Source organism: Urocitellus parryii, chromosome 6 (assembly GCF_045843805.1).
Source record: "Urocitellus parryii isolate mUroPar1 chromosome 6, mUroPar1.hap1, whole genome shotgun sequence".
Taxonomy (NCBI): Eukaryota; Metazoa; Chordata; class Mammalia; order Rodentia; family Sciuridae; genus Urocitellus; species Urocitellus parryii.
Window position 1 is genome coordinate 65,042,479 of NC_135536.1, and position 25,850 is coordinate 65,068,328.

Sequence of the window (25,850 nt, forward strand, 5' to 3'; positions counted from 1 at the left end):
TAGGAAAACTAAAATTACAACTAGCTTGTCCTGAGGCAGCTTCTTTGTATAGCTCTTTAATTTTCATTCTGGAATGCCATGCATCTGAATATGGTACACAGAATCCTTTGTTCCCTAGCAGGGACTCTATTTCACCATTGCAACTAAATACAATATAATATTTTTGCTAAAACTTACATCCACTCAAAGCTTGAGATCAGTTTTTAACAAATTTAAGGCATTATTTCATCTATGCCAAAATGGCTTATTTAGTACTTTATGTCTGAATTTCTTATTGAAATTACAATCCATGACCAAGAGGAAATAAAATATTTTAGCTTAAAATGTTCTGAACTGAAAAGTAGACAAAACTGACAATTTCATATTGCCACTTAACTACTCTTAACCCCTTTCCATTCTAGAACAGATTCAGGAATTCAAAGCACAATTTGTTAATGGATTAAGTGGTTACATTTTGCATCATTTTTTTTAGTTAGTGCAATTTCATTATATTATACTTCACATCACCCGAGTAACAAAGCACTATCAGAAACAGCAAAGGAGACAGTAACATAAGTAGAATAAAAAGACCATCAGATACCACCATCTAATCAACAACTAAGGAATACACATTTTTATAGGTGTGCATGAAACATTCACTAAGACAGAAAAGATGGTGGACCATAAAATAAGTCTCAGTGAATTTCAAATGACTGATATCTGTCAGGGCCTATTCCCTGATTACAATGGTTATAAATCAAAGATATTTTTTTAAAATCCCCAAACAAAAATTAAATAATATACTTCTAAAAAACCCATGGATTAAAAAAGAAAATTTCAAGGGAAATTAGAAAATATTTCTAACAAAATGATAAAATGGGGAAAATATAAATTAAATGATAAAATGGGGACATAGCTCAATGGTAAAGTGCTTGCCTGGCATGCATGAGGCACTGGGTTTAATTCCAGCACTGCCAAAAAAAAAAAAAAAAAAAAGGATAACAATATTAAGCTTTCATCTTCAGAAACTAAAGGAAGTGCAATTAAAGTCAAAATGTAAGACACTAACTGCATAAAGACAAAAAGCCCTCCAACTCAGTTTTTCTGAAGTATTTTGGTAATTCCCTTTACTTTCTACATCAATTTTAAAATAATTATTTCACTTTCTACAAGAAAGACCTGTCAGGATTTTTATTTGAGGGTGGTGGTAGTAGTACAGCAATAGCTTCTTGAGCTATTATGCATATACCAGACAATTCCACACAATTCACCCATTTAAAGTATATCACGCAATAGTTTTTAGTATAGTCACAGAGTTCTGCAATTGACACCACAATCAATTATAGAACATTTTTATCACCTGCCCCTAGCCCCCAAACCAAAACCCATAACCATTAGCACCTTTTTTCCCTAACCCCAATCACTAAACAGCCACTGATGTACTTTAGGATTCCAGATTTGCCTTTTCTGACATCGTATATAAATGGGATCATATAACATGTGGTCTATTACATCCAGATTCTTTCACTTAGTATAATGTTTTTAAGGTTCACCCATGACAGCATATAGCAGTACTTCACTCCTTTTTTATTGCCTGTTTTTCAAGACTTAAAATGATGCTACATAGAGTCCAGACCCATTTAACCATCATTCCAATGTATCTGGTCAGTTCATTTTCAACAAAGGTGCCAACATAATTCACAAGGAAGGGACAGTCTTTTCAGCAAATGATGCCAGAACAATTAAAAATAAAACCTCCACCCTCACCTCAAACTAAAACTAAGATTAATTTAATGTACATTACAGACCTAAATGTAAAACTTAAGAAACTTTAAGAAGAAAATGTAGGATAAAATCTTTACAATCTTAGAGGTAAATATATTAGACATGCACAAAAATAATTGACCTTGGGAAAATGAAAAGAGAACTTTATTAACATTTCTGATCTTCAAAGGATACTTTAAAAAAAATGGTACAGGGCTGGGGTTGTAGCTCAGTGGTAGAGCACTTGCCTCACACTGTGAAGCACTGGGTTCGATCTTCAACACCACATAAAAATAAGTACAAGATATTGTGTCCCTCTACAACTAAAAAATATTTTTTACAAAAAGTATCAAAAAAAAAAATACAAAGACTGGAGAAAATAATTATAATACATACATCTAATAAGGGACTTACATGAAAAATACATTAAAAATTCTTAATCAGAAAACGAAATAAACTTTTTTAAAATGAGAAGGCTTGAGGCATTCCACAAAAGAATATGTACAAATGGCTATATGAAAAATCATCAGGAAAATGCAAATGAAAACTTTAATAATAACATTTCACATCTATTAGAATGGCTTAAAAAAATTACATATAGCCAGGAATTGTGGTGCATGCCTGTAATCCCAGCAATCTAGGAGGCTGAGGCAGGAGGACTGCAAGTTCAAGGCTAGCCTCAGCAACTAAGCAAGGCCCTATAAGCAACTGTCTCAAAATAAAAAATAAAAAGGGCTGGGGATGTGGCTCGGTGGTTATGTACCCCTAGGTTCAATCTTTAATACCAAATATATATGTAGAAAACATATAGATGATAAACATTTCTAAGAATATGGATCAACTGGAACCATTATATACTGGTGGTGGCAGTGTACAATTTTTTTTTATACAGCTAAAATAGCAAAGGAGATAGTAACATAAGTAGGAGATATTATCATATGATGCAGCAATTCTACTTCTAGGTATTTATTCAGAGAAATAAAGACATGCCCACCAAAAGAGTATATGAATGTTTGGAGCAGCTTTGGTCATACCAGCTCAAAACTGGAAACAAATCAAATGTTTTTCAACTGGAAAATGAACAAACACATTTGGGTGTATTTATATCACAGTATATTACGCAGCCTTAAGGAGGAATGAACTATTTTTAGATGCAACATGGATGAATCTGAAATCTTATGATCAAAAGTCAGACACAAACATACTGTATGGCTCCATTTATATGAACTTCTAGAACAGACCAATCTATAGTGACAGTAAACAGATAAATCGTTGCACAGGGAGGAATGGATGAGTAGTAGCTTCAGAGGGGCATGAGAGAATTTCCTAGAGTGACAGAAATGTTCTAAATCTTGATTGTCACACATGGGTAAACATTTGGCTAAATCATACTGAATAAATGAATCATACAATTAAAATGTATATGCACTGAGGTAAAGTATACATTAAAAAATTTAAGTTAAAAGAATTAGGATGTTCTAATTAGAAAATCAAGTATACTGTATATTGGTAAAATATTTTGGTATTAAGTTATTGCTTTAAAAACATTTATAATATGCATCTTTCTAGATTTTGCTCAATTTAACACAGACAGAATTCAATATAAAGAAGACAAAACATCCCTGAGAAAACTGTCAGAAGAAAGTTGCTTAACTTGCTTTGGAAGTGTAAAGCCTATAGTATAATGCTGAATCTTTGTTTATGCATTAAAATAATAGAAAATTAGGCTGAATGAGCAGAAGAGAATTCACTCTATTCCTCAGTGTGCTTTTTTTTTTGGTGGTGCTGGGGATTAAACCCAGGGCATTGTGCATGTTAGGCAAGCACTGTACCACTGAGCTATACCCCAGTACCTTAGTGTGCATATTTTCCTTCAGCAACCATTGTGTTTCTGGTCCACCTAAGTAGTTTTTGGACACTTAAGTTTTATATAGTATTAAGCTAATTTCCCTTATTATATTATATTGTGATCCTCCTCCTCTAGAATAACCAACAACTATGTCTCATATTTCTTTTGTACTGTCCCAAGTGCAGAAGACAACAGATATTCTGACCCCAATTATCTGAATTTACAAATATGCTGCAAAAATGAAAAAGGAGTAAAGCTCTATTTTAACCAGGTAGCCTACTTAGCTTAGATAAAGCAACCAGAATTATGCTCAACATAATTGAAAAGACCCTGATGGGAAAAAAGTCCCTAATGTCTACAGCTAAAGACATTAAAAAATACTATACAACATACAGATTGAATAGGAAATGTTAAATAGATGTAGAATGGAAAAAGATATCTAGGGGTTGTGGCAGGAAGGTTTGTGGTCATGGTAGAAGGTCAAGATTCAAAAGAAAAAAAATTATTATAGTACTTTTGATGTCTATCTTTAAGGAGGTTTAGAGGTACAGCAAATGAAATGAGGCAATGGTGGTGATCCCTCTCTCTTTGCAGTGCTAGGGATCATCCAGAGCCTCACATGTGCTAGGCAAATGCTGGACCATAGAACTATATCCTCAGCCCATGATCCCTGTCTAAAATTGATATATTTAAGAAGTTAGTAACAAAAAAAAAGGGGAAGAGTATTTATTACTTTGCCATACAGCAAGTCACTTGACAGAATTATTTTATATATTTAAATAACATCATTACCTTCTGATTGATGTATCAGTATATTAATAGTCATTTAATTGTTAATAACATTTAGTATAACATGGACTATCTCACCATATCCAGCACAGATCTAAATTAATTTAAATTTTTTTTTTCCTGTTCCAGATTATGTAAGAAGACCCAAAGGAAAATAAGAACAGAACAAAGTTAGAGGTGGGGGGGAAAGCAAGAAGAGCCTTAATTCTGGTACCATACAAATGTGGGTCAGTAAATGAGTGATCCCTAAGAATTTGCTAAGAGTTTTGGGGGTGGACGGTGGCCCACAGAATCCTCTTGGAAATGTCGCAGATTCATGCAAAGAAGATTAAAGAAGCTTTAAAAGAACCCCAGAAGCTATGATGCATTTGGAGTTAACAATAGGAAATGTCTGGGAATAACAATAGCTTCCTCTGATTTGGACAGCTGCCATGGTCTAACCAGTGGCAACTATGGCAATTTTGGGGCAAGAGATAATCAGTTTGAAACCTGAAGCTCATATAGCTTTTAAGCACTGTAATAGGTTAGATCAGGATTATTTTGTCTTTATCTTCCATGAAACAGTACAATAGTACAATTTTACCTTTGGATTCTTGCCCTCTTTGGCCAATAATGCCCGAAGTCTTTCTTGTGAAGGAGGTGCAATGAAGATAATATATGGTTTCAAATCTGAATTCCGGAGGGTCTTCAAAGACTGCAAAGAAAAGATATATGGATTTTAAAAATTATTTTCATCATTGAACTATTTCTTGATAATATACTTGGAACATAATAATGTCATTTAAAAAAACACTGCTGATAAGTATTTTGAAACATCCTCATAACAAACAATTCACAGTATTTTAAAAAAATATTTACTCTTAAGCTTTAGGTGGACACAATACCTTTATTTTACATTTATATGGTGCTGAGGATCAAACCCAGTGCCTTGTGCATGCTAGGCGAGCCACAACCCCTACCCCCAATTCACAGTATTTTAAGATTATTAAGAATATACTACATGACTATAAATTCTTATATATTGTTAGCTTGCTCTTTTTTGTAATGAAATGTAATTGAATGACACTGAAGGACACAACCATGTGATGCTAAAATATCCTGCTAAGACTGCCTAGAAATTATAATAACCAAATTAAAAATCCATTTTGGAGGAATTAGATTCAAGGCAATTGCTTTTCTATGTGCTAGGCACTAAATACAAATAATATTAGAGAGAAAATTTCAAATATATATGTTAAAGAAAATTCTGGGAAAGAATATCCAAGAAAATAGCAGACTGTTTAAATGGAAATTTTCATTTTGTTTTTACCACTGCATCACTGTGTATTCTCCACTGAAGAATTCTACAAAAATGGAGATGATAGACACATTAAGATAATAGGCTTAACTGTTCTGAGTTCCTTGGTAAAACCTGTTAGCCCAAATAATACAAAGAATTCTGAAGGACTTTAGTAAAAAACATTTATGCTTCTCTTAAATCAAATGTTCATAATTGAAATAGTACTGCCTAGTGCCTTTGTCCGCTAAAGAACAAAGAAAATCTAATTACTATTTTAGGATAGCCATTTTAGAGTCAATTCTCCTCCATGTACATCTCTTTAAGACTTTAGGATGCCCTGTAGAGTAGAAGGATTCATTATCTTCTAGCTGAGAGGCTACCCACCCATCCTGGTGGATTCTCTAGGTGTCCTGCTGTCCTCCACCCCCACTTTCCCTCCTGCTCCTGTAGCAGTGCCCCCCACCCCACCCTCTTGCTCTTCCCTGACTTGAGGCAGCTGTGGCCATGGCTAGAGAATGCTGGCACCCACTCAGATGTGATGGGGATACCAACACTACACATACATCATTCTCCTGGTTCTTCAAGCAGAATCCTGTGGGTGCACAACCCGGGGGCCCAGATCTGTCCCTGAATTCCAGGGGGCTGGAACTGCTGGGTGACACCATCTTCAATTACCACTGTAAGACGCTGTGAAGCAGCTGCAAGATGCTGTTTACCTGGCTGCTGAAGGTCTGGTGCCAGCTGGGAACCCTTGCTGCATTTTGCAGCCACTAAGCTGCCCTTCTGTCCCTGGACTACCTGAAAGGAGGGCATCCAGCTGGTGCGCAAGCTGGGCATGTTTGACTGGATCTACTGCAAGCCTCCCTCACCTCCTGCATCCAAGCATGCAGCGCCAGAGGATGTGCCCTTCACCCAGGCATGCAGCAGTGCCAACTGACAGCAGCACCCTTGGAGCTGTGGCTCTCACTAGTCAGCCTGCTGGTCACGGGCATGACAATGCTAGAGGCTGTGATGGAAATCCAGACCATCACTGATGTGGGCTTGCTCTGGTTGCAGAGCTAGCCAGGCTGTCCTAAGATCATGCTGGGGCCCAACCTCACACATAAGGACCTCAAGGGCTACTCAGCCATGGGGTGCCCAGGAGCTGTACAATCAAAGAGGCCAAGTACAGCCAAAGCCAACCAATCTACGGGCTAGGAGAGGAGCAGTTCCTCTTCACTCCACTATTCTAACCAGGCCTGTGGAGAGGAGCCATCCATGTGCTACAACCAGTCCCTTCCTGCTGACAGAGGACACCCAGTGTTCCCAGTGGGTGCGGTGGGAGGCCAGACTCTAGAAGAGATGCTTTCAGCAAAGAATTCAGGGGAGGTAAGCAAGGAGCCTGGGATATTGTAAGGGAGACAGAAGTCTTGGCCTGTGTCTTCTCCATTATCTTAAACACTCTTACTTCATGTTCAGGGATGCCCAAAGAAAGGGATGTCGTTGTCCCCAGCCACTTCCATGGACAACAGTGACCAGAGCCATGAAGGGAGTGAGCCATAAATGCAGCCTCTTGTCCAGTTGGGTTCTGGAGCAGGTGGTTGGGCACAGCAGTGCATCCACCCCTCTACCACTTGAGCCCCAAAGCACTAAAGGGCAAGTGGAAAACCTATGGCCCACAAGTACATCTTAAGTTTTTACTTTTTTAAAAAAAATTTTTAGATGCAATATTTTTACTTAATATTTTAGATGAAGCATATGCGAAACTTTGATTTTAGTGAGGTCTTTACCCTTTGTAATGGCTTCCTCTCAAGGTCGTGTTTTTCTTTAACTGTCTTGTAATGCTTCCCTTTTAATGTGTGCTTGCTGAATGCCCCTCAAGGAGGGGCTGTTAGCCTCTCTAGATGGGTCTGGTTTCTCTTATTTGAACATGTGGCATCAGGCCAGTGTCTGAGATTGGATTTAGGGGTATCTGAGCCAAAAGGACAGTTTTGTTGACAGACAACTCTTTCTGCTTTCACAGGCACCCATAAAATGGCAGATATATTATCTCAGAAAGTGCACAAACATGATATAGGATTGGGCCTACTTTTTCTCCTAATAAGTACAGGGTCTCTGGTCTAATGCTTAGGTCTTTGATCCACTTTGAGTTGAGTTTTATGCAGGGTGAGAGGTAGGGGTTCAATTTCATTCTACTACATATGAATTTCTAAAAATCCCAGCACCATTTGTTGAAGAGGCTATCTTTTCTCCAATGTATGTTTCTGGCACCTTTGTCTAGTACACGGTAACTGTATTTATGTCTCTGTGCCTTCTATTCTGTTCCATTGGTCTTCATTTCTGTTTCTGTGCCAATACCATGCCATTTTTGTTACTGTGGCTCTGTAATATAGGTATTGTGATGCCTCTTGCATCACTCTTCTCACTAAGAATGGCTCTGGCTCTTCTGGGCCTCTTAGTTTTCCAAATGAACTCCTAAAGCTCAAGAAGTACAATCAAGAATCAATAAACGGGGCTTGGGGTTGTGGCTCAGTAGTAGAGCGCTTGCCTAGTGTGTGAGAGACACTGAGTTCAATTCTCAGCACCACATATAAATAAGTAAAATAAAGGTCCAAATAAAATAACACCAACTTTATTAAAAAAAGACTATGTGGTGCCTAATCTTAGGGAAATAAGTTTTAGGAAAAGATGAATGAGTGTTTTAAGTGCAAGATGAAGTGATTTTGAGTAAACATAAAATGGATTAAAGTAACTAAATTTAACTTAAGATACTACGAACACATTTTTGTTCATATCTCAATCTAAAATAAGAACAATTAGGAAATAAGTTTAACCACTGGGTTAGACAAAGGAAATGAAGGGAAAGGGGCAGGACAGGAAGGATAGTAGAATGAATCTGACATAACTTTCCTAGCCTTGTATTTGAATACATGACAAGGATAACTCTGCATTACCATAAGAATAGGATCCTAATTAGAATAAGTTATACTTCATGTAAATATAATATGCCAAAGTACATTCTATTGTCATGTAAAACTAAAAAGAACAAATAAAATAAAAAAGAAAACAAACCACTGTGTGGCCTGAGTTGACATGAGCAACAGATTCAATCACATTAAAGAAACTATGCTGACGCTGAATAGTCTAGAAAAAGTTAAAAAATTTCCATAACAGACACAATCTTTAAAACCCCAAATTTCTAAAAATTTTAAAAATAGAAATCTAAGGAAAAAAAAAGAAATCTAAGAATCACTGATAATTTTAAATTTTTGCTTAGTCTGCCAAATAACAGACACTGACTGAAGTTTCATTATTTACATAAAACCATTTATTGTGACACTTGTTATTACTTGAACAATGACCTTTAAATTTTCTACCTGTTGTCAAATCTGAATAGAAAAATGAAATTCTTTTATAATCTCTAAAACATTCAAAGTATTACCAGATGTTACTATATTTTAAGTTTCCAAAAACAAACATATGTAAAGTGAACCTATTTGATTTTACATAGCAAATTGTTAGAAAAACAATGAGAATTTAATTAGGCTCTGTCATTCTTGGACCAAAACAGAGTTCTTACTGGATTACTTTGCAAAACATGCCAAGTTCAACATCCTAAGCCACAATTCTTGCCTCACCTGTGTACGAAGACTTAGAAGACATATTTTTCCAGAGTTGATCACTTGCCGTACAGAATCTATGCTGGTTCCATACAAATTTTTTTCAAATTCACCGTGCTCAATGAACTTTCCAGCTGCTATATCTGCCTCAAAGGCTTGCCGCGAAACAAAGTGATAATCTCTACCGGCCACTTCATGGTCTCTCCTACTCCGAGTTGTATCTAGGTAAATAAAATTAGATAAGATAATAAGCATGGATAAGAATGAGGAGTGGGGATAAATACATCTAATCAAAAAGAATTTTTACTTTTTAACACAGATTGGCAATTAGTGAATTGAGGAAATATTATGAGCCCATGTGTTTAACATTGATCTTATTTCAGATTGAGATATGAACAAAAATGTGTTCGTAGTATCTTAAGTTAAATTTAGTTACCTTGATTCATTTTTATGTTTACTCTTTAAATAACTTCATCTTGCACTTAAAACACTCATTCATTTTTTCCTAAAACTTATTTCCCTAGGATTAGGCATTATACAGTCTTGAAACACTTTAGTTTTCAGAGATGAAGTCTTAATTTCTTTTTTCTTTTTTTTTTAAAGAGAGAGTGAGAGAGGAGAGAGAGAGAGAGAGAGAGAATTTTTAATATTTATTTTTTAGTTCTCGGCGGACACAACATCTTTGTTGGTATGTGGTGCTAAGGATCGAACCCGGGCCGCACGCATGCCAGGCGAGCGCGCTACTGCTGAGCCACATCTCCAGCCCCTGAAGTCTTAATTTCTATCTTCACAATCAGTTTATAGAACCAGAAGCTGATTATGAAGAGGGAATTGTTCAGTGGTCCAAACTGAAATTCACTTAGAAAATAATTACCATACTGTTAGGAAAATGTAAATTACTCAAGAACTATCTTTACTAAAAATATGCCACAATATTTTGTTAGGCTAGGGCTGGGTTGTAGCTCAGTGGTACGGCCCTTGCCTAGCATGTGTGTGGCCATGGATTTGATTCTCAGCACCACATATAAATAAATAAAGGTCTATTGACAAAAAAAAAATTTAAAAAAATATTTTATTAAAGTTCTTCTTTCATTGACATTGTTTCAATTGAAATAAATGTAAATTTGCCCAGTTAGGTCCTGAAGTGATAAGCTGACAAGCACAGGGAAATGGAAATGTGGAAATGTGTCCAAACTTACGAGGAACTGCAGATGCAAATCGATCTTTTTCTTTGTTCATGAGCTTTTGACGTAATTCATTCTGGCCACAGTTCTGTGGACCAATCAAGATGATAGGTCTTTTCCTATTTGCTGGCTGATGATAAAGTGACATTTCTTCATAAGTTAAGATCTCCTCATTGTCATAATCTTTAGGAAAGAAAAAGTTAAGCCCTTCAGACAGAATTACTACACATCATAAAGATATAAATACCTATAGATCTTCCCCCCCAAATTGGAAAGAAGCACAATTTACTGTCCTTACAATGCTTAACTTTTTGCATTATGATAGAAACATGTGAGTGATATAATATCATGAGCATTTTCCCATGCTATTATATCCTTGCCAGGGTGCTATGAAAATAAATCAGATAAAAATATATTAATCCTTTTAGAAATTTTTACTGCTTCTTTCATACTGTGTTTGAATATCTAATACAACTCAATTATACTAATCCTAACATAAAATCACCAGTTTGGAGTGAATACTTTGACAGAAGGTAGGGTGCCAGGGAATAAACTAAAGAAAATGTCATTTTTGTAAAATGCAGAAACTAACACTCTACTTAAGGGGGTTGTTTTTAAAATCAGTCATAATGGATATGCTTATACAAACAGCAGGCACAGACAAACATTTAAATGTAGTGCTAGAATACTGTCCTACAGCTGTATAACTTGAAAACAAGTCAGACTTATGCTATATACACTTTCTGCACTTATATCTACTTTACTCTGGAATACTAATGCAGAATTATGACTCAAGAGGAGATACAAAATATCATGGGTAGGGTAACATTTGTAAAGTCCATAACCCAAATGAAACGGAGCTAAAGTGGTAAGAACAAAGGTAGACAACTAGCAGCCTGCCATGTCTTCACTCACGTTACTTCACCTAACTAGGAAAGGGCATCAAGTATGAAGTCAAACTTTTTTAGCTATAAATTCCATAGGGTCAGGGACCATCTTAGTCTTGCAAATGCTCAGTATAGAGTCTGGCACAGGGTCAGTGCTCAAACTACATTTGTTTAAATTCCAGCTCAACTGTTTAAGCTGTAAGAATTTAAGCAGATCATTTTAATATATGAACTTGAATCTATCATCTGTAATCTCAAGGAATTTTCTGTGAGAACTAAAAGCATACAGATAGATGCTGCCATGGAATAGAGTAGATATTACAAATGGTAGCTATTCATTAAAAATATTATTGGTATAATTATGAAGAACAAATGTAATTCCTTCCCTTCTCAAAATGCTTTCTCTATTTTGAGTTCCTTCTAACATGTACAACCAGAAAACAGTTGCATTTTGATTTATACAGTTAGTTTATCTCTCTACAGGCTTCAGATTTACCAAGTTTTCCATGGTTTAGTAGCTCTGAGAGATAGACCAGTTAATTTTACACTGTTTCAAAAAATTAAACGATATTAATCACAACTATAGAGATAAGATCAAAAATTCAATAAGTTTTATTTTAGAAAAAAATTAAAGCTAATTGACTTTCAGGTTTAGTATAGTATGGAACAGTTTAGTAATCTGTAACATTTTATCTTCATTACTTTGTTACTCCTAAAGATTTCACATTCTTGAGATAATAGTCTTATAAATTGTTTAAGAAGGGGTGCTTTTATTATTTGCTTTGTTTCTAACATGAACCAAAGCACAGGTAGCAAATTCAAATGCCCATGAAGACCAATCAAGAAGATAATTAAATTGAAAATGAGAATGGGTTTTTAAAAAGCTAGGAATGATGGAGACTGTTGAACAAGACAGCAGGTTCTCAAATATAAGGATAGCAGCTATCATTCATGTCCAGTGATAATTGTCAATTAGGAATACAAGCCCAGAGTTATTAGAGCTCTTGATTTTAAGAGAAGCTATTACTTCAACATTTTTTAATCTTAGCAACCAGTCCAAAAAAAAAAAAAAAAATTCCTGTGCTCCTGACTTAGCTAACAAGTAATGGGCTCTGTGAAATGAGTTGCCTCTGGAATGTGTGCCATGAATGACAAAACATGTATTTTTCACTTCAGACATGTTTTGTAAGAATTAGTTATTTAAGCAAGCCATATTTGTAGAAAGAATTTAAGAAATTAAAAGAAACCATCAATATAACACCACATTTGTTTAATATTACTTTACTTTTTATCAGTTTTTCCCAGAATCATATTACTCACAGGACTCTAAAAGAAAATAATTTCTACTTAATGACTTTCTTAAGCACATGTTACATTTAGGGTCAATATAGGACTGTGGGAAAAAAACTCATTGAAAATACTATTTTAATTTCTTTCTAGCATTAGACTTAAGACTCCTTTCAGATATAAACCCAGGTATACCTGAGAGTAGAACTTACCATCATTTTTATTGGCATTATATAAAACTTTTTTCCTTTTCTTTTTATTCTTCTTTGCACACCACAGTTTTCCTGTTGAGAAATCACAAGTGAGTGTAAATGTGGTATTTGTTTTATTAAACAAAGGTACACATTTCAACCTGAAGAACTCAAACTTGGTTTTCATTTAAATTTATAGATATTCAATACACTATGCATAGACCTATTTCCCAAAAGTATTTATAATTTTCCATTAATACACCACAGAGAGATAATCTTTAATAATTTAAAATCTTTCTTTATCAATCTAATATAATATTTTGCCTCTTACATCATATTTCCCATGAATATATCTTTCTTGACAGTTCTGATATACAAGTTTAAACATGGTTCCAGATGAAAACTCAAGACATCTCTTATTAATATCAAGTATAAACGTCTAACCTGACTTTTCTGGCTCCTTATCTTCTTCTATGGTTTGCTTCATGGCTTCCCTTTGCTGCTGAAAGCTTTTCCCTTAATAACAGAAGGAAAAAGCAGAAAGAGTAAGATATTTAAGATAAAAGGATAAAACTATTTTAAAATTTTTATTAGAAGTAATTCTTCGCGTGTGTGTGTTGTGTTATCCCTTGCAACTCCTTCTGCCACCCATTAGATTAGTAATGTTAGCTATCATATATAAGTCTCCAAATGTTAATCGTTTCAATCCTGCTCAATCAGTCCTTGTATCTCACTAAATTATTATAACTATTATAAAAAGATAAATAATAAATCCATATTAGAAAATGTAATTAGTTCAACTTCCAAAAAGTTTTCATTGAACATTTAGTATGTAGTAAGTACTATGCTAGATCTTATAATGATTTTGGTCACTTAGGATTATCTCAAACATCAATTCTAGGCATTAGCTTTCTAAAGTAATATGTGGGTATTCATCATGTTTTGATTCCAAGGCACAATCAACACGCCCTCTTGGATTTATTATTTGTAATCCCTCCTTGTGTTTGTATGTATGTACACGTTAATAATTTTTGCTTTTTACCTTTAAGTTACCAATGTTACAAACAATGGAAAATGTATTTTCCTCATAAGATTAAGATTTTAGTATAGGAGTCTTTCAAGATGACCGACCTTCATCTTCTTTTCAGACCTATACCTGAAAATAATTTTTTGGGGGGAGGGGTGCTAAGGAATAAACTCAGATCCTTGTGCATGCTAAGCACATGCCCTGCCACTAAGCTATACTCCCAGTCCCTTAAATGTTCTTTTAATACTATGTAGTTTCTATTATATTGCTGTTTACCTGGAACAAGCCCAGCTAGAGGCTGATTATCTTCATCCCCTTCCCTGTAGGCCTGCCACCAGTTTGGATCTTCTTGACTGATGATATGAAGTATGTCCCCTTTTTGAAACGACAGTCCTAACTCTCGACATGGAACATAAGGATCATCTGAGGGGTCATAGTCAAAATGAGCTTTAACATGGATCTAAGGATGGAAAATAAAAAATAAAGACAATAAGCTACAATAATAAAATGGCAACAAAAATATTTATCACAAATATAATTTAAATGTTAAAATGCTTTATCAGTGCACAGAAATGAGCTGAAAAAAGGGTATTTCGTTAAGTAGCAGTATTTTGGGGCTTAATTTGCTAGGCTCATCTGTTGTTTTCTCTCTGTGGATTGCAAATATGTAAAAAGAGTGTCTAAACTACTTTACTGTTCGCAGCTAAAAAGCTAGGGTGCAAAGGTGCCTTAGAAAGCTTGAGAAGCTGAAGAAATGTAATAGAAATTGTCTGACCTTTGAGAACAATGAGACTTCAATAAAGTGTGCAATTTCTAAACCACTGCTTCTCAGTAAACATAGACTCTAATCTCACTATACCTCTCATATGAACAAGTGTTGGTTTCCCTGTGGCTGTTGTAAGCCTCGATCCCACTCTCAGTGCAACTGCACCTTAATCTCTCAGCACTTCTTCGAAAGGTTAATGAAACAAACACTCCAAACTGCTAAAATTATCTATGATTATAATCAATACCTGTTTGAATACTAAGTAGAATTGAAATATTATTGAAAGTACAAGTTATAATTTTTGCTAACATGCTTTTTGCATATCAGAATAAATCAAAGAATTGTGCCATGTTATTTTGCATGAGAGGTAATTAAGAACTCACATTAACTTTATGGAAATGTAAGCTATTTCCTATGCCATTTTTTCCCTATGCTTCTGTAAAATATAACAAAGTATTCTTACTTCTAAGGAGGCAAAAAGGTATTAATATTCTCTTTAATTTCTAATTTCTGCCTAACCTGAAAATATTACATTTCTAAAATCTGTAAAAATGTACCTTCATCTAATGAAATTTAACACCTATACAAAATGAGTGTTTCTGATCTAGAAAGGTTAAACTACAAGTTTTGAGTTCAGTAAGCCAAGCAACATATCAATAGCCTAAGAGTTTTATAATTCTGAGTCCATTTCTATCCAGGTGCTATTTGACTTTTCCTGAATCTTTTACCCTTACCATCACTGTGGTTGTATACCATAAAGATAATACTGGTCTGCCTCAAAAATCACTTTAATGATGATAATATCTTTTAAGCACATGAAACACTGACAAAATTAACTTCTCTCAATCAATGATAACAGACTATATGAAATTTAATAAAATACCTTTTAGCCAGGTATGGTGGTTCACACCTGTAATCCCTACAACTGGGGAGACTAAGATAGAAAGATGACAAGTTCAAGACCAGACTTAGCAGACCTTATCTCAAAATAAAAATAAAAGGGCTTAGGATGTATCTCAGTGGTAGAATGGGTCCAATCCCCAATGTATGAAAACAAACACTTTTTTTTTTTTTGTACCAGGAATTGAACCAAGAGGCATTTAACCACTGAACCACATCCCCAGCCCTTTTCATTTTTTATTTTGAGGATCTTGCTAAATTGTTTAGGGCCTCACTAAGTTGCTGAGGATGGCCTCGAACTTGTGATCTTCTGGCCTCAGCCTCCTGATTTGCTGGGATTATAGGCATATGCCACCATGCTTGACACAAACACTTTCTAAGTCATAAATATAGACACATACATATATGTATATCTGCATTATATAGAGCCTAGAATCCTAATGAAAAGCAACAGCCTCTATTGGCTAAACTGTATTGTTAGAATGTATGCATATATGAATATGTAACAAGTCCCAACATCATGTACAAATATAATACACCAGTAAAAAATAATTGAGAGGGGGGAATATTCTCTTTTAGAAATTTGGTTTGAGGTATCAGATACAGAATATCTCTTAACTATAAAAAAGTTATTAAGTAGTATAAATAAGAGATGAGGAACACTCTGAATATGCAAAAAGCAACACTGAGAAAAAAATGTAAAACAGATAACAAATAGAACTTAAATATTGGCCTGCTTTTGATAGCAACTTTTCATTGATATATTTATACAAGTATAAAAAATAAAAATAATCCTAAGTGTACACAGCACAATACATTTTCATAAATAGACACATGTATAATCAACACCTAATTCAAGAACCAGAATATCACCAGCATCACAGAAGTCCCCACCTTCTTTCACTTGTGCCATGGAGTCACTATTTATCTTATCCTCTCTCCAAGGGTAAACACCATCCTAATTTCTAGGAATACTGATTTCCTTATATTTTACTTCACATGAATGAAATGGTATGTAGTCTTGGGTCAAATATGGTTACGATACCTTGCCCAATTTGACAGTATGCTGCTGGCATCTAACTATAGCCCCAAGGAGCCTTTTCTTGATGTGAAAACATTATAGAGTTTTCTTGAGCACTTTATCAATCAGTACAAAAATGAATTTTAGAAAGTTATGTGGATTAGTAGTGAATTGAAACACAGTTGGGGGCTGGAGATATAGCTCATTTGGTAATGTTTGCCTTGCATGCACAAGGCCCTAAGTTCAATCCTCAGCACCATAAAAAAAAAAAAGGAAACATAGTTGGGAGAGTTATTAAAAAGAGTATATATACAAAATTATAATCTTGATATGAGAAAAGTATCTTATAAGTAGAATGATCTAGAGAGATGCATTTAAAAAAAACGGCTGGAGTGCCATCCCTGTCAATTACTAATGCTTTTAAAATTTGTTTAAATAGTTACCTATTAGCCAAAAAAAGCATCATTTAAGTAGTGGAGGGATCATTTTTTGTTGTTGTTGTAGATGGACAGTATGCCTTTGTTTGCTCTTTTTTTTTTTTTTTTTAGTTGTAGATGGACAGCATGCCTTTATTTGTTTATTTTTATGAATTGCTAAGAATTGAACCCAGTGCTAGGCAAGTGCTCTGCCACTGAGCCACAACCCCAGCCCTAGAGGGTGAATTTTAATCAAGCTTTTCAAAATCTATCAAATTGGACTAGTGGTCAGCCTGACTGAGAATTTATCAAATCACTTTCTGAAAGCACAAAGCGTTTTGCTAAGTGTTTAGCAAAGTGTTTTGCCAGATCACCTGCCTGAGATGTTTATTAAAATGGTGAGTTCTTATGCCACACTTTAGACTTTTAGATTCTGCATTTTCATCAGATTCCTGGGATAACTGTTAGGTAAAGAAATCTTTGAGAACTTCCACCCTAAGAGAAATAAAAAGACCAGTGAAGAGGGAACACCTAGGTTTATAACCTTTGCCACAGGTCAACAAAATCTCCCAGATACTTTTCCATTTATTTTTGCATAAGCAGTTCTCATCCTGACTATCCTGATTTAAATGGGTTGGCATGGAGTCCCTCTTTGTGTAGGATGGGAAGAGGGGTCCATAAAAATGTGTTTTGCTTATATGACAAGTTTATCTAGTCACATCTATAATGTACCCTAAAAATAAGAGCAAAAGCAACATTGAAAAATTAATAATAAATTCTTTAATATTTTTCCAAGCAAAATTTCAGGTTGGAGAAATATAACTATGTGAATGAGCTAAAGTCTGGATACTGCCTTAATATGTATTATATAATGTCTGCCTATATGTTTCACTGATAAAGTCTTGTCAGTTGTAGAAGTTATTTTCACCAATGGTCCCTGTTAGTTGCTTATTTTGTTTTCTATATAAAGAAGAACAAAGTCTTTTATAAATGAAGGAGAGAAGCTTTAGGGTCTAACAGTGCTGTGATAATCCCAGCACAGTGTGGCTGCTCAAAACAGTTTCTAAATATAATGAAATCTTCTGTTTAAATTTCAAATTATAGAACTGTTTGTACAAAATTATCTCTGGCCCAACATTTTTTTTCTCCATTTTTTTAGTACCTATAAGCTGTTCACAGATGAAGTCTTAAATGATGAAATGGGAATAAAGAGATAAGGATTCATTAGTTTATTTACATCTTTCCTATGAAGCAAATGTTCTAAAATAATTTTCTTAGTAATTTTTATTTATATATTATATAGAAATATTATATTATATATTCTATATTATATTCTTATTATAGTATATTTACCTTTAATTTTCAAAACTACTTGTAATTTTTAAATTTTTTTCCCAGTTGTAGTTAGACACAATATCTTTATTTATTTTTATGTGGTGCTGAGGATCAAACTCAGTGCCTCACACGTGCGAGGTGTGCGCTCTACAATGAGCTACAGCCCCAACCCTTGTAATTTTGTAAGAGAAAAATAGTAAATATAGTAAAAGTGAGTCAAAAAATGTTGCAGCATCAAGCCACAGTTTTCAATCACCTCCCACTGACTCTGGGATTTCTCCTCTCCTTCATCCACCAAGAAAGAAATTTTCTTTATAATTTGTTCTCTTCTGTTTTTTTAAATAGGGGATAAATTTGCGTTATCTGTAGGACATCCAATTGATGTTTACTAGACAAACAGATATTACCTTAGAGCAACAATAGCAAACCAAATAGAGCAACTGCCCTAATTTGAAAAGGAACATTCATCCAATATACATGGAATTTATATTTTTAGTATTTTCTGATAAAATACTCATTCATAAAAATGTTCTTCCAAATGAGAAAAAAAATTAAAATGAAAATTGTATAATACGTTTTATTTCTTTGATGGTAAAATAAATGCATCTCAACTTTTCTTTACTCTGTAGTGCCAGGGACAAAGTAAATAGTATCTAATATTTACTGAATAGTCAACAGTCTATGAATTTTCAGGTATTTTTATTCCATCATTAATAAGCAGTGTAATTCCCCCTTCATTTCAATGTACTCCTCTGTTATATTAGGGCATTAAAGTAGATTTTAAAAAGTCTTATTCTTATTTAAAAAAAGCAAATTATGTCCTTTTATATTATTTTTCATTCCAAGATAGAATAATCTACAGTTTTACAGACTTGTTTGGAAAATATCTGACCTTTTAATTAAGGTTCTATGAGAGAAGAAAGCTACACAATTTGAACAATATTTATGTTTTCTATGACTGTGCCAGTCATCCAGGATGTGAACTACAAAGGTGCCAGACTCTTGTCCTGTTCTACTAAAAAAGCAGCCACTGTTTTGCTGTGTGATACAACAAATATTTAACATCTCAGACAGTAGTTCTCTTGATCTATCTAGCTTATTTTGGCTATGTATGACATTATAATTTGGTAAGTGATTATACTGGGGCTGCAGATAATGTCTATTTTGTACATCTTCTTAAATAATTAAATGCTTCTTTTTAACACCACAAAACAGAACATAAAGATATCTTTTGCTGTTCTTATCAAATTCTGATCCATACAATAACGATTCTCAATAAGCTGTTTTTAATTTATATAGACACTAATTCCACAGATATTCCACATTGACACCAAAATTATGATTTCCTATCATTGTTTCCTTTGTGGAAAAGCTTCAATGAGAGTTTTAATAATAGAAGTCTATTTTAAGCAAGATAGCTTTTGATAAAAATTTTGCAAGAGATAGTGCAAAATGAGAGTTGAAAAGGAGGAAAGGAAGGAAAAGAGGAACACTACACATCACTCTTTTTACTTTGAAAAGATACCTATTAATCAAAAGCTATATTTTAACAGAGGTAAACCTGGCATCATTTCTCTTTTCCTCTTTCTCTCCCCTTCCCTTTCTTTTATAACTATTTCTTTTTTATTATTATTAGTTGTTCAAAATATTACAAAACTCTTGATATATCATATTTCATACATTTGATTCAAGTGGATTATGAACTCCCATTTTTACCCCGTATACAGATTGCAGAATCACATCTGTTACACATCCATGTTTTTACATACTGCTGTACTAGTGTATGTTATATTCTGCTGCCCTTCCTATCCTCTACTATTCCCCCGTCCTCTCCCCTCCCATCTTCTCTCTCTACCCCATCTACTATAATTCATTTCTCTCTCGTTTTTTTCCCTTTCCCCTCACTTCCTCTTATATGTAATTTTGTACAACAATGAGGGTCTCCTTCCATTTCCATGCAATTTCCCTTCTCTCTCCCTTTCCCTCCCACCTCTCATCCCTGTTTAATGGTAATCATCTTCTCATGCTCTTCCTCCCTGCTCTGTTCTTAGTTGCCCTTCTTATATCAAAGAAAACATTTGGCATTTGTTTTTTAGGGATTGGCTAGCTTCACTTAGCATAATCTGCTCTAATGCCATCCATTTCCCTGCAAATGCCATGATTTTGTCATTTTTTAGTGCTGAGTAATACTCCATTGTGTATAAATGCCACATTTTTTAATCCATTCATCTATTGAAGGGCATGTGGGTTGGTTCCACAGTCTAGCTATTGTGAATTGTGCTGCTATGAACATCGATGTAGCTGTATCCCTATAGTACATTCTTTTAAGGTCTTTGAGGAATAGTCCGAGAGGGTCAAATGGTGGTTCCATTCCCAGCTTTCCGAGGAATCTCCATACTGCTTTCCAAATTGGCTGCACCAATTTGCAGTCCCACCAGCAATGTACAAGTGTACCCCTTTCCCCACATCCTTGCCAGCACTTGTTGTTGTTTGACTTCATATTGACTGCCATTCTTACTGGAGTGAGATGGTATCTTAGGGTGGTTTTGATTTGCATTTCTCTGACTGCTAGAGATGGTGAGCTTTTTTTCGTGAACTTGTTGATTGATTGTATGTCCTCCTCTGAGAAGTGTCTGTTCAGGTCCTTGGCTCATTTGTTGATTGGGTTATTTGTTTCCTTATTGTTTTAATTTTTTTGAGTTCTTTGAATACTCTGGATATTAGGGCTCTATCTGAAGTGTGAGGTGTAAAAATGTGTTCCCATGATGTAGGCTCCCTATTTACCTCTCTTATTGTTTCTCTTGCTGAGAAAAAACTTTTTAGTTTGAGTAAGTCCCATTTGTTGATTCTTGTTTTTAACTCTTGTGCTATGGGTGTCCTATTAAGGAATTTGGAGCCCAACCCCACAATATGTAGATTAGAGCCAACTTTTTCTTCTATCAGACGCAGAGTCTTTGTTTTGATATCAAGCTCCTTGATCCATTTTGAGTTAACTTTTGTGCATGGCAAGAGAAAGGGATTCAGTTTCATTTTGTTGCATATAGATTTCCAGTTTTCCCAGCACCATTTGTTGAAGATGCTATCCTTCCTCCACTGCATGCTTTTAGCCCCTTTATCAAATTTAAGATAGTTGTAATTTTGTGGATTGGTCTCTGGGTCCTCTACTCTGTACCACTGGTCCACCCACCTGTTTTGGTACCAGTACCATGCTGTTTTTGTTATTGTTGCTCTGTAGTATAGTTTGAAGTCTGGTATCGCTATACCGCCTGATTCACTCTTCCTACTTAGAATTCCTTCTGCTATTCTGGGTCTTTTATTTTTCCAGATGAATTTCATGATTGCTTTCTCTATTTCTACAAGAAATGCCTTTGGGATTTTGATTGGCATTGCATTAAACCTATAGAGAACTTTTGGTAATATAGCCATTTTGATGATGTTAGTTCTGTCTATCCATGAACAGGGTATATTTTTCCATCTTATAAGATCTTCTATTTCTCTCTTTAGGGTTCTGTAGTTTTCATTGTATAAATCTTTCACCTCTTTTGTTAGGTTGATTCCCAAGTATTTTATTTTTTTTGAGGATATTGTGAATGGGGTGGTTGTCCTCACTTCCATTTCAGAAGATTTGTTGCTGATGTACAGGAATGCCTTTGATTTATGCGTGTTGATTTTATATCCTGCCACTTTGCTGAATTCATTTATTAGCTCTAGTAGTTTCTTTGTAGAACCTTTTGGGTCTTCTAGGTATAGGATCATGTCATCCGTAAATAGTGATAATTTAAGTTCTTCTTTTCCTATCTTTATGTCTTTAATTGCTTTCATCTAATTGCTCTGGCCAGTATTTCGAGAACTATATTGAATAGAAGTGGTGAGAGAGGGCATCCCTGTTTTGTTCCAGATTTTAGAGGGATTGCTTTCAGTTTTTCTCCATTCAGAATGATGCTAGCCTGAGGCTTAGCATGGATAGCTTTTACAATGTTAAGGTAAGTTCCTGTTATCCCTAGTTTTTCTAGTGTTTTGAACACAAAGGGATGCTGTACTTTGTCGAGTGCTTTTTCTGCGTCTATCGAAGTGATCATATGGTTCTTATCTTTAAGTCTATTGATGTGGTGAATAACATTTATTGATTTCCATATATTGAACCATCCTTGCATCCCAGGGATGAATCCTACTTGATCATGGTGCACAATTTTTTTGATATGTTTTTGTATCTGATTCACCAGAATTTTATTGAGAATTTTTGCATCTAGGTTCATCAGAGATATTGGTCTGTAGTTTTCTTTCTTTGAAGTGTCTTTGTCTGGTTTCAGAATCAGGGTGATGTTGGCCTCATAGAATGAATTTGGAAGAGCTCCCTCTTTTCCTATTTCCTGAAATAACTTGAGAAGTATTAGTATTAATTCTTCTTTAAAGGTTTTGTAAAAATCTGCTGTATACCCATCCGGTCCTGGGCTTTTCTTGGTAGTCTTTTGATGGCTTCTTCTATTTCCTCAACTGATATTGGTCTGTTTAAATTGTGTGTATCAGGGGCTGGGGATGTGGCTCAAGCGGTAGCACTCTCGCCTGGCATGAGTGCGGCCCGGGTTGGATCCTCAGCACCACATAGAAACAAAGATGTTGTGTCCGCCGAAAACTAAAAAGTAAATATTAAAAAATTCTCTCTCTCTCAAATAAATAAATAAATAAATAAATTGTGTGTATCCTCCTGACTCAATCTGGGCAAATCATATGATTTAAGGAATTTATCGATGTCTTCACTATATTTTATTGGAATATAGGGTTTCAAAATAATTTCTAATTATCTTCTGTATTTCTGTAGCATCTGTTGTGATATTGCCTTTTTCATCCCGTATGTTAGTAATTTGATTTCTCTCTCTTCTTCTCTTCGTTAGCATGGTTAAGGGTCTGTCGATCTTATTTATTTTTTCGAAGAACCAACTTTTAGTTTTGTCAATTTTTTCAATAGTTTCTTTTGTTTCAATTTCATTGATTTCCGCTCTGATTTTAATTATTTCTTGCCTTCTGCTACATTTGCTGTTGTTTTGCTCTTCCTTTTCTAGGGTTTTCAGATGAAGTGTGAGCTCATTTATTTGTTGGTTTTTTCTTTTTTTGAGGAATGAACTCCAGGCAATGAATTTCCTTCTTAAAACTGCTTTCATTATGTCCCATAGATTTTGATATGCGTTGTCTGTATTTTCATTTATCTCTAAGAATTTTTTGATTTCCTCCTTTATGTCTTCTGTAACCCATTGATCATTCAGTAACATATTGTTCATTTTCCAAGTGATGTAGGATTTTTCCTTCCTTCTTTTATCATTGATTTCCAGTTTCATTCCATTATGATCAGGTAAGATGCATGCTATTATCTCCACACCTTTATATTTACTAAGGGTTGCCCTATGGCATAATATATGGTCTATTTTTGAGAAGGATCTATGTGCTGCTGAGAAAAAAGTATATCCACTTGATGATGGTTGATATATTCTATATATGTTGGTTAAATCTAGGTTATTGATTGTGTTACTGAGTTCTATAGTTTCTTTATTCAACTTTTGTTTGGAGGATCTGTCCAATGGTGAGAGAGGTGTGTTGAAGTCACCCATAATTATTGTGTTGTGGTCTATTTGATTCTTGAACTTGAGGAGAGTTTGTTTTATGAAAGTTGCAGCACCATTATTTGGTGCATAAATATTGATAATTGTTATGTCTTGTTGGTGAATGGTTCCTTTTAACAGTATATACTGCCCTTCCTTATCCCTTTTGATTAACTCAGTCTTGAAGTTGATTTCATTTTCTGATTTAAGTGGCTCCTAAGACTGCTCACAATGAATCTATATTTTCCCACAAACCTCTAATAGATATTTCCTTGATTTTCAGATTAAACCAGTCTTTTATTCTAAATAATGAAGGTGAGAGTTAAATAGCCACTGAAGCGCAAGTAAATGCATCTTATGCTGGAGCAATCTGTGTTCTAAATTAATTACTTCAATATTCTGATTATGCAGAAAATATCAAAATTAGTATCAACATAACACTTATATTCATTTTATATACTGAAGATATGGGTTTTCTTTTAGAGAATTCCAGACTGCATGAATAGAGGAAATGTTGATAAAATGTATCAACTTTTGATATTCATCTTTTTGGATATTTATTTTTTAGTTATAGTTGGACATACCTTTATTTTATTTATTTATTTTATGTGGTGCCGAGGTTCAAACCCAGGGTTTCACATGTGCAAGGCAAGTGCTCTACTGCTGAGCCACATTCTCAGCCCCTTGACATTCATTCTTAAAAGACAAAAGTTATTTATTCAGGAAGGATATATTATAAATTTTTTTTTTTTTTTTTTTTAGAACAACTCAGCAAAATAAAATTCCGGTTTATTGTTGGACAACATTGTTTCACACATACATCAAACAGGCCAAAAAAATAAACAGCAACTTCATAGACAAAAAAAAGGAAAAAAAAAAAAAAAAACCTTTTTATCTTTGGCCTTTTTAACCATCTCATACAAACCAACTACTTATAGTACAGCTAAAGTACATACACAAAAAAAGTTACTGGAATGCTCGGAATAAGATTGTTTTTTTGTTGTTGTTTTTGCTTTTTTTACAAGGTTTTTTTTCTCCTTTGAGATTATAATGAACATGGTCACACCACAAGTAAAGTCAGAAGTAGGACAGAGAACGCTCCAAAGGCTGGTTTGGTCATCCGAGATCATTAAAAATGGCTGACCCCTAACAATATGTACAAAAATATAAAATGTAAATAAAAAATACAAACAAATTTTCCTTTTTTAAAGTACTTTTAAGAAAAAAAGCAGGGCCTTGGAAGTTTTGGTTCTTTTTTCCTCCCCTGTTGCAAATTCACGTTGTGGTTTTGGTTGGGTGGTGAAGAGCGCACGTCATCTGCGGGTGGCACTGCCCGTGGTGGGCGGGCGGGCGGGCCTCTCTACTCGAAGGTGACCACGTTTAGATTCTGAGACGGGAAGTGGAGGGTGAATAGGTCACGGTGGCCTTTTATTTTTAGTTTAACTTTTCCTTTTTTGCTGTCTAGTCATCCTCATCGGTCTTCTGCTTCTTGGTATCAACATCATCATCCTCGTCATCTTCAGCTGCCCGTTTGCCCGTAGCTGCCTCAGCCTCCTCATCTTCATCTCCATCCTCTTCCTCACCATCACCTTCCTCCTCCTCCTCCTCTTCCTCACCACCCTCTTCCTCTTCTTCATCTACCTCATTGTCAGCCTCTTGCTCCCCATTTTCCTCATTAGCATTCCCATTAGCAGGGGCGTCTCTTCCATTCTCTGCCTCCTCCACAACTTCCTTCTTCTCCTTTAAGTCCTTGGTGGTGATTTCAGAGCTAGTGTCCACGGCCGCGTCTGACATGGTGGGGCACGCCGGTGATCCGATGCAGTGGGTTAAAAAGGAAACTAGAGTTCAGGGACTCTGGCGATAAAGCTGCCGGAGTCCGCGGCGGAGGAGGAGGTGCGCGGCGGAGGTGGTTGCGGCGAGTGGGGAGCTGGACCCAGGAACAATGCAAAGATGGCTTTTCAGAGCAGCCAGTTATTATAAATT

General features: G+C 35.0%; 2 protein-coding genes and 1 pseudogene across 5 annotated transcripts in view; 1 reads left to right on the forward strand and 2 right to left on the reverse strand.

Moving 5' to 3' along the window:
* Positions 1-25,850, reverse strand: part of Pals1 (protein associated with LIN7 1, MAGUK p55 family member) — a 96,853-nt gene that overhangs the window by 3,624 nt on the left and 67,379 nt on the right. For all 4 annotated transcript variants that reach the window (XM_026385156.2, XM_026385155.2, XM_026385153.2 and 1 more), the window contains 6 exons: positions 14,112-14,295; positions 13,253-13,324; positions 12,830-12,901; positions 10,459-10,626; positions 9,278-9,480; positions 4,965-5,075 (listed from right to left, as the gene is read on the reverse strand). In XM_026385156.2, the coding sequence (XP_026240941.1) occupies positions 4,965-5,075; positions 9,278-9,480; positions 10,459-10,626; positions 12,830-12,901; positions 13,253-13,324; positions 14,112-14,295 (810 nt within the window). The remainder of the gene's footprint in view (positions 1-4,964; positions 5,076-9,277; positions 9,481-10,458; positions 10,627-12,829; positions 12,902-13,252; positions 13,325-14,111; positions 14,296-25,850) is intronic.
* On the forward strand, positions 6,014-7,055 carry LOC113180263 (uncharacterized; annotated as a pseudogene).
* On the reverse strand, positions 24,640-25,833 carry LOC144255338 (prothymosin alpha). The gene has a single exon (XM_077799814.1). The coding sequence runs from the start codon at positions 25,659-25,661 to the stop codon at positions 25,329-25,331; it is 333 nt and encodes a 110-aa protein (XP_077655940.1). The 5' UTR covers positions 25,662-25,833; the 3' UTR covers positions 24,640-25,328.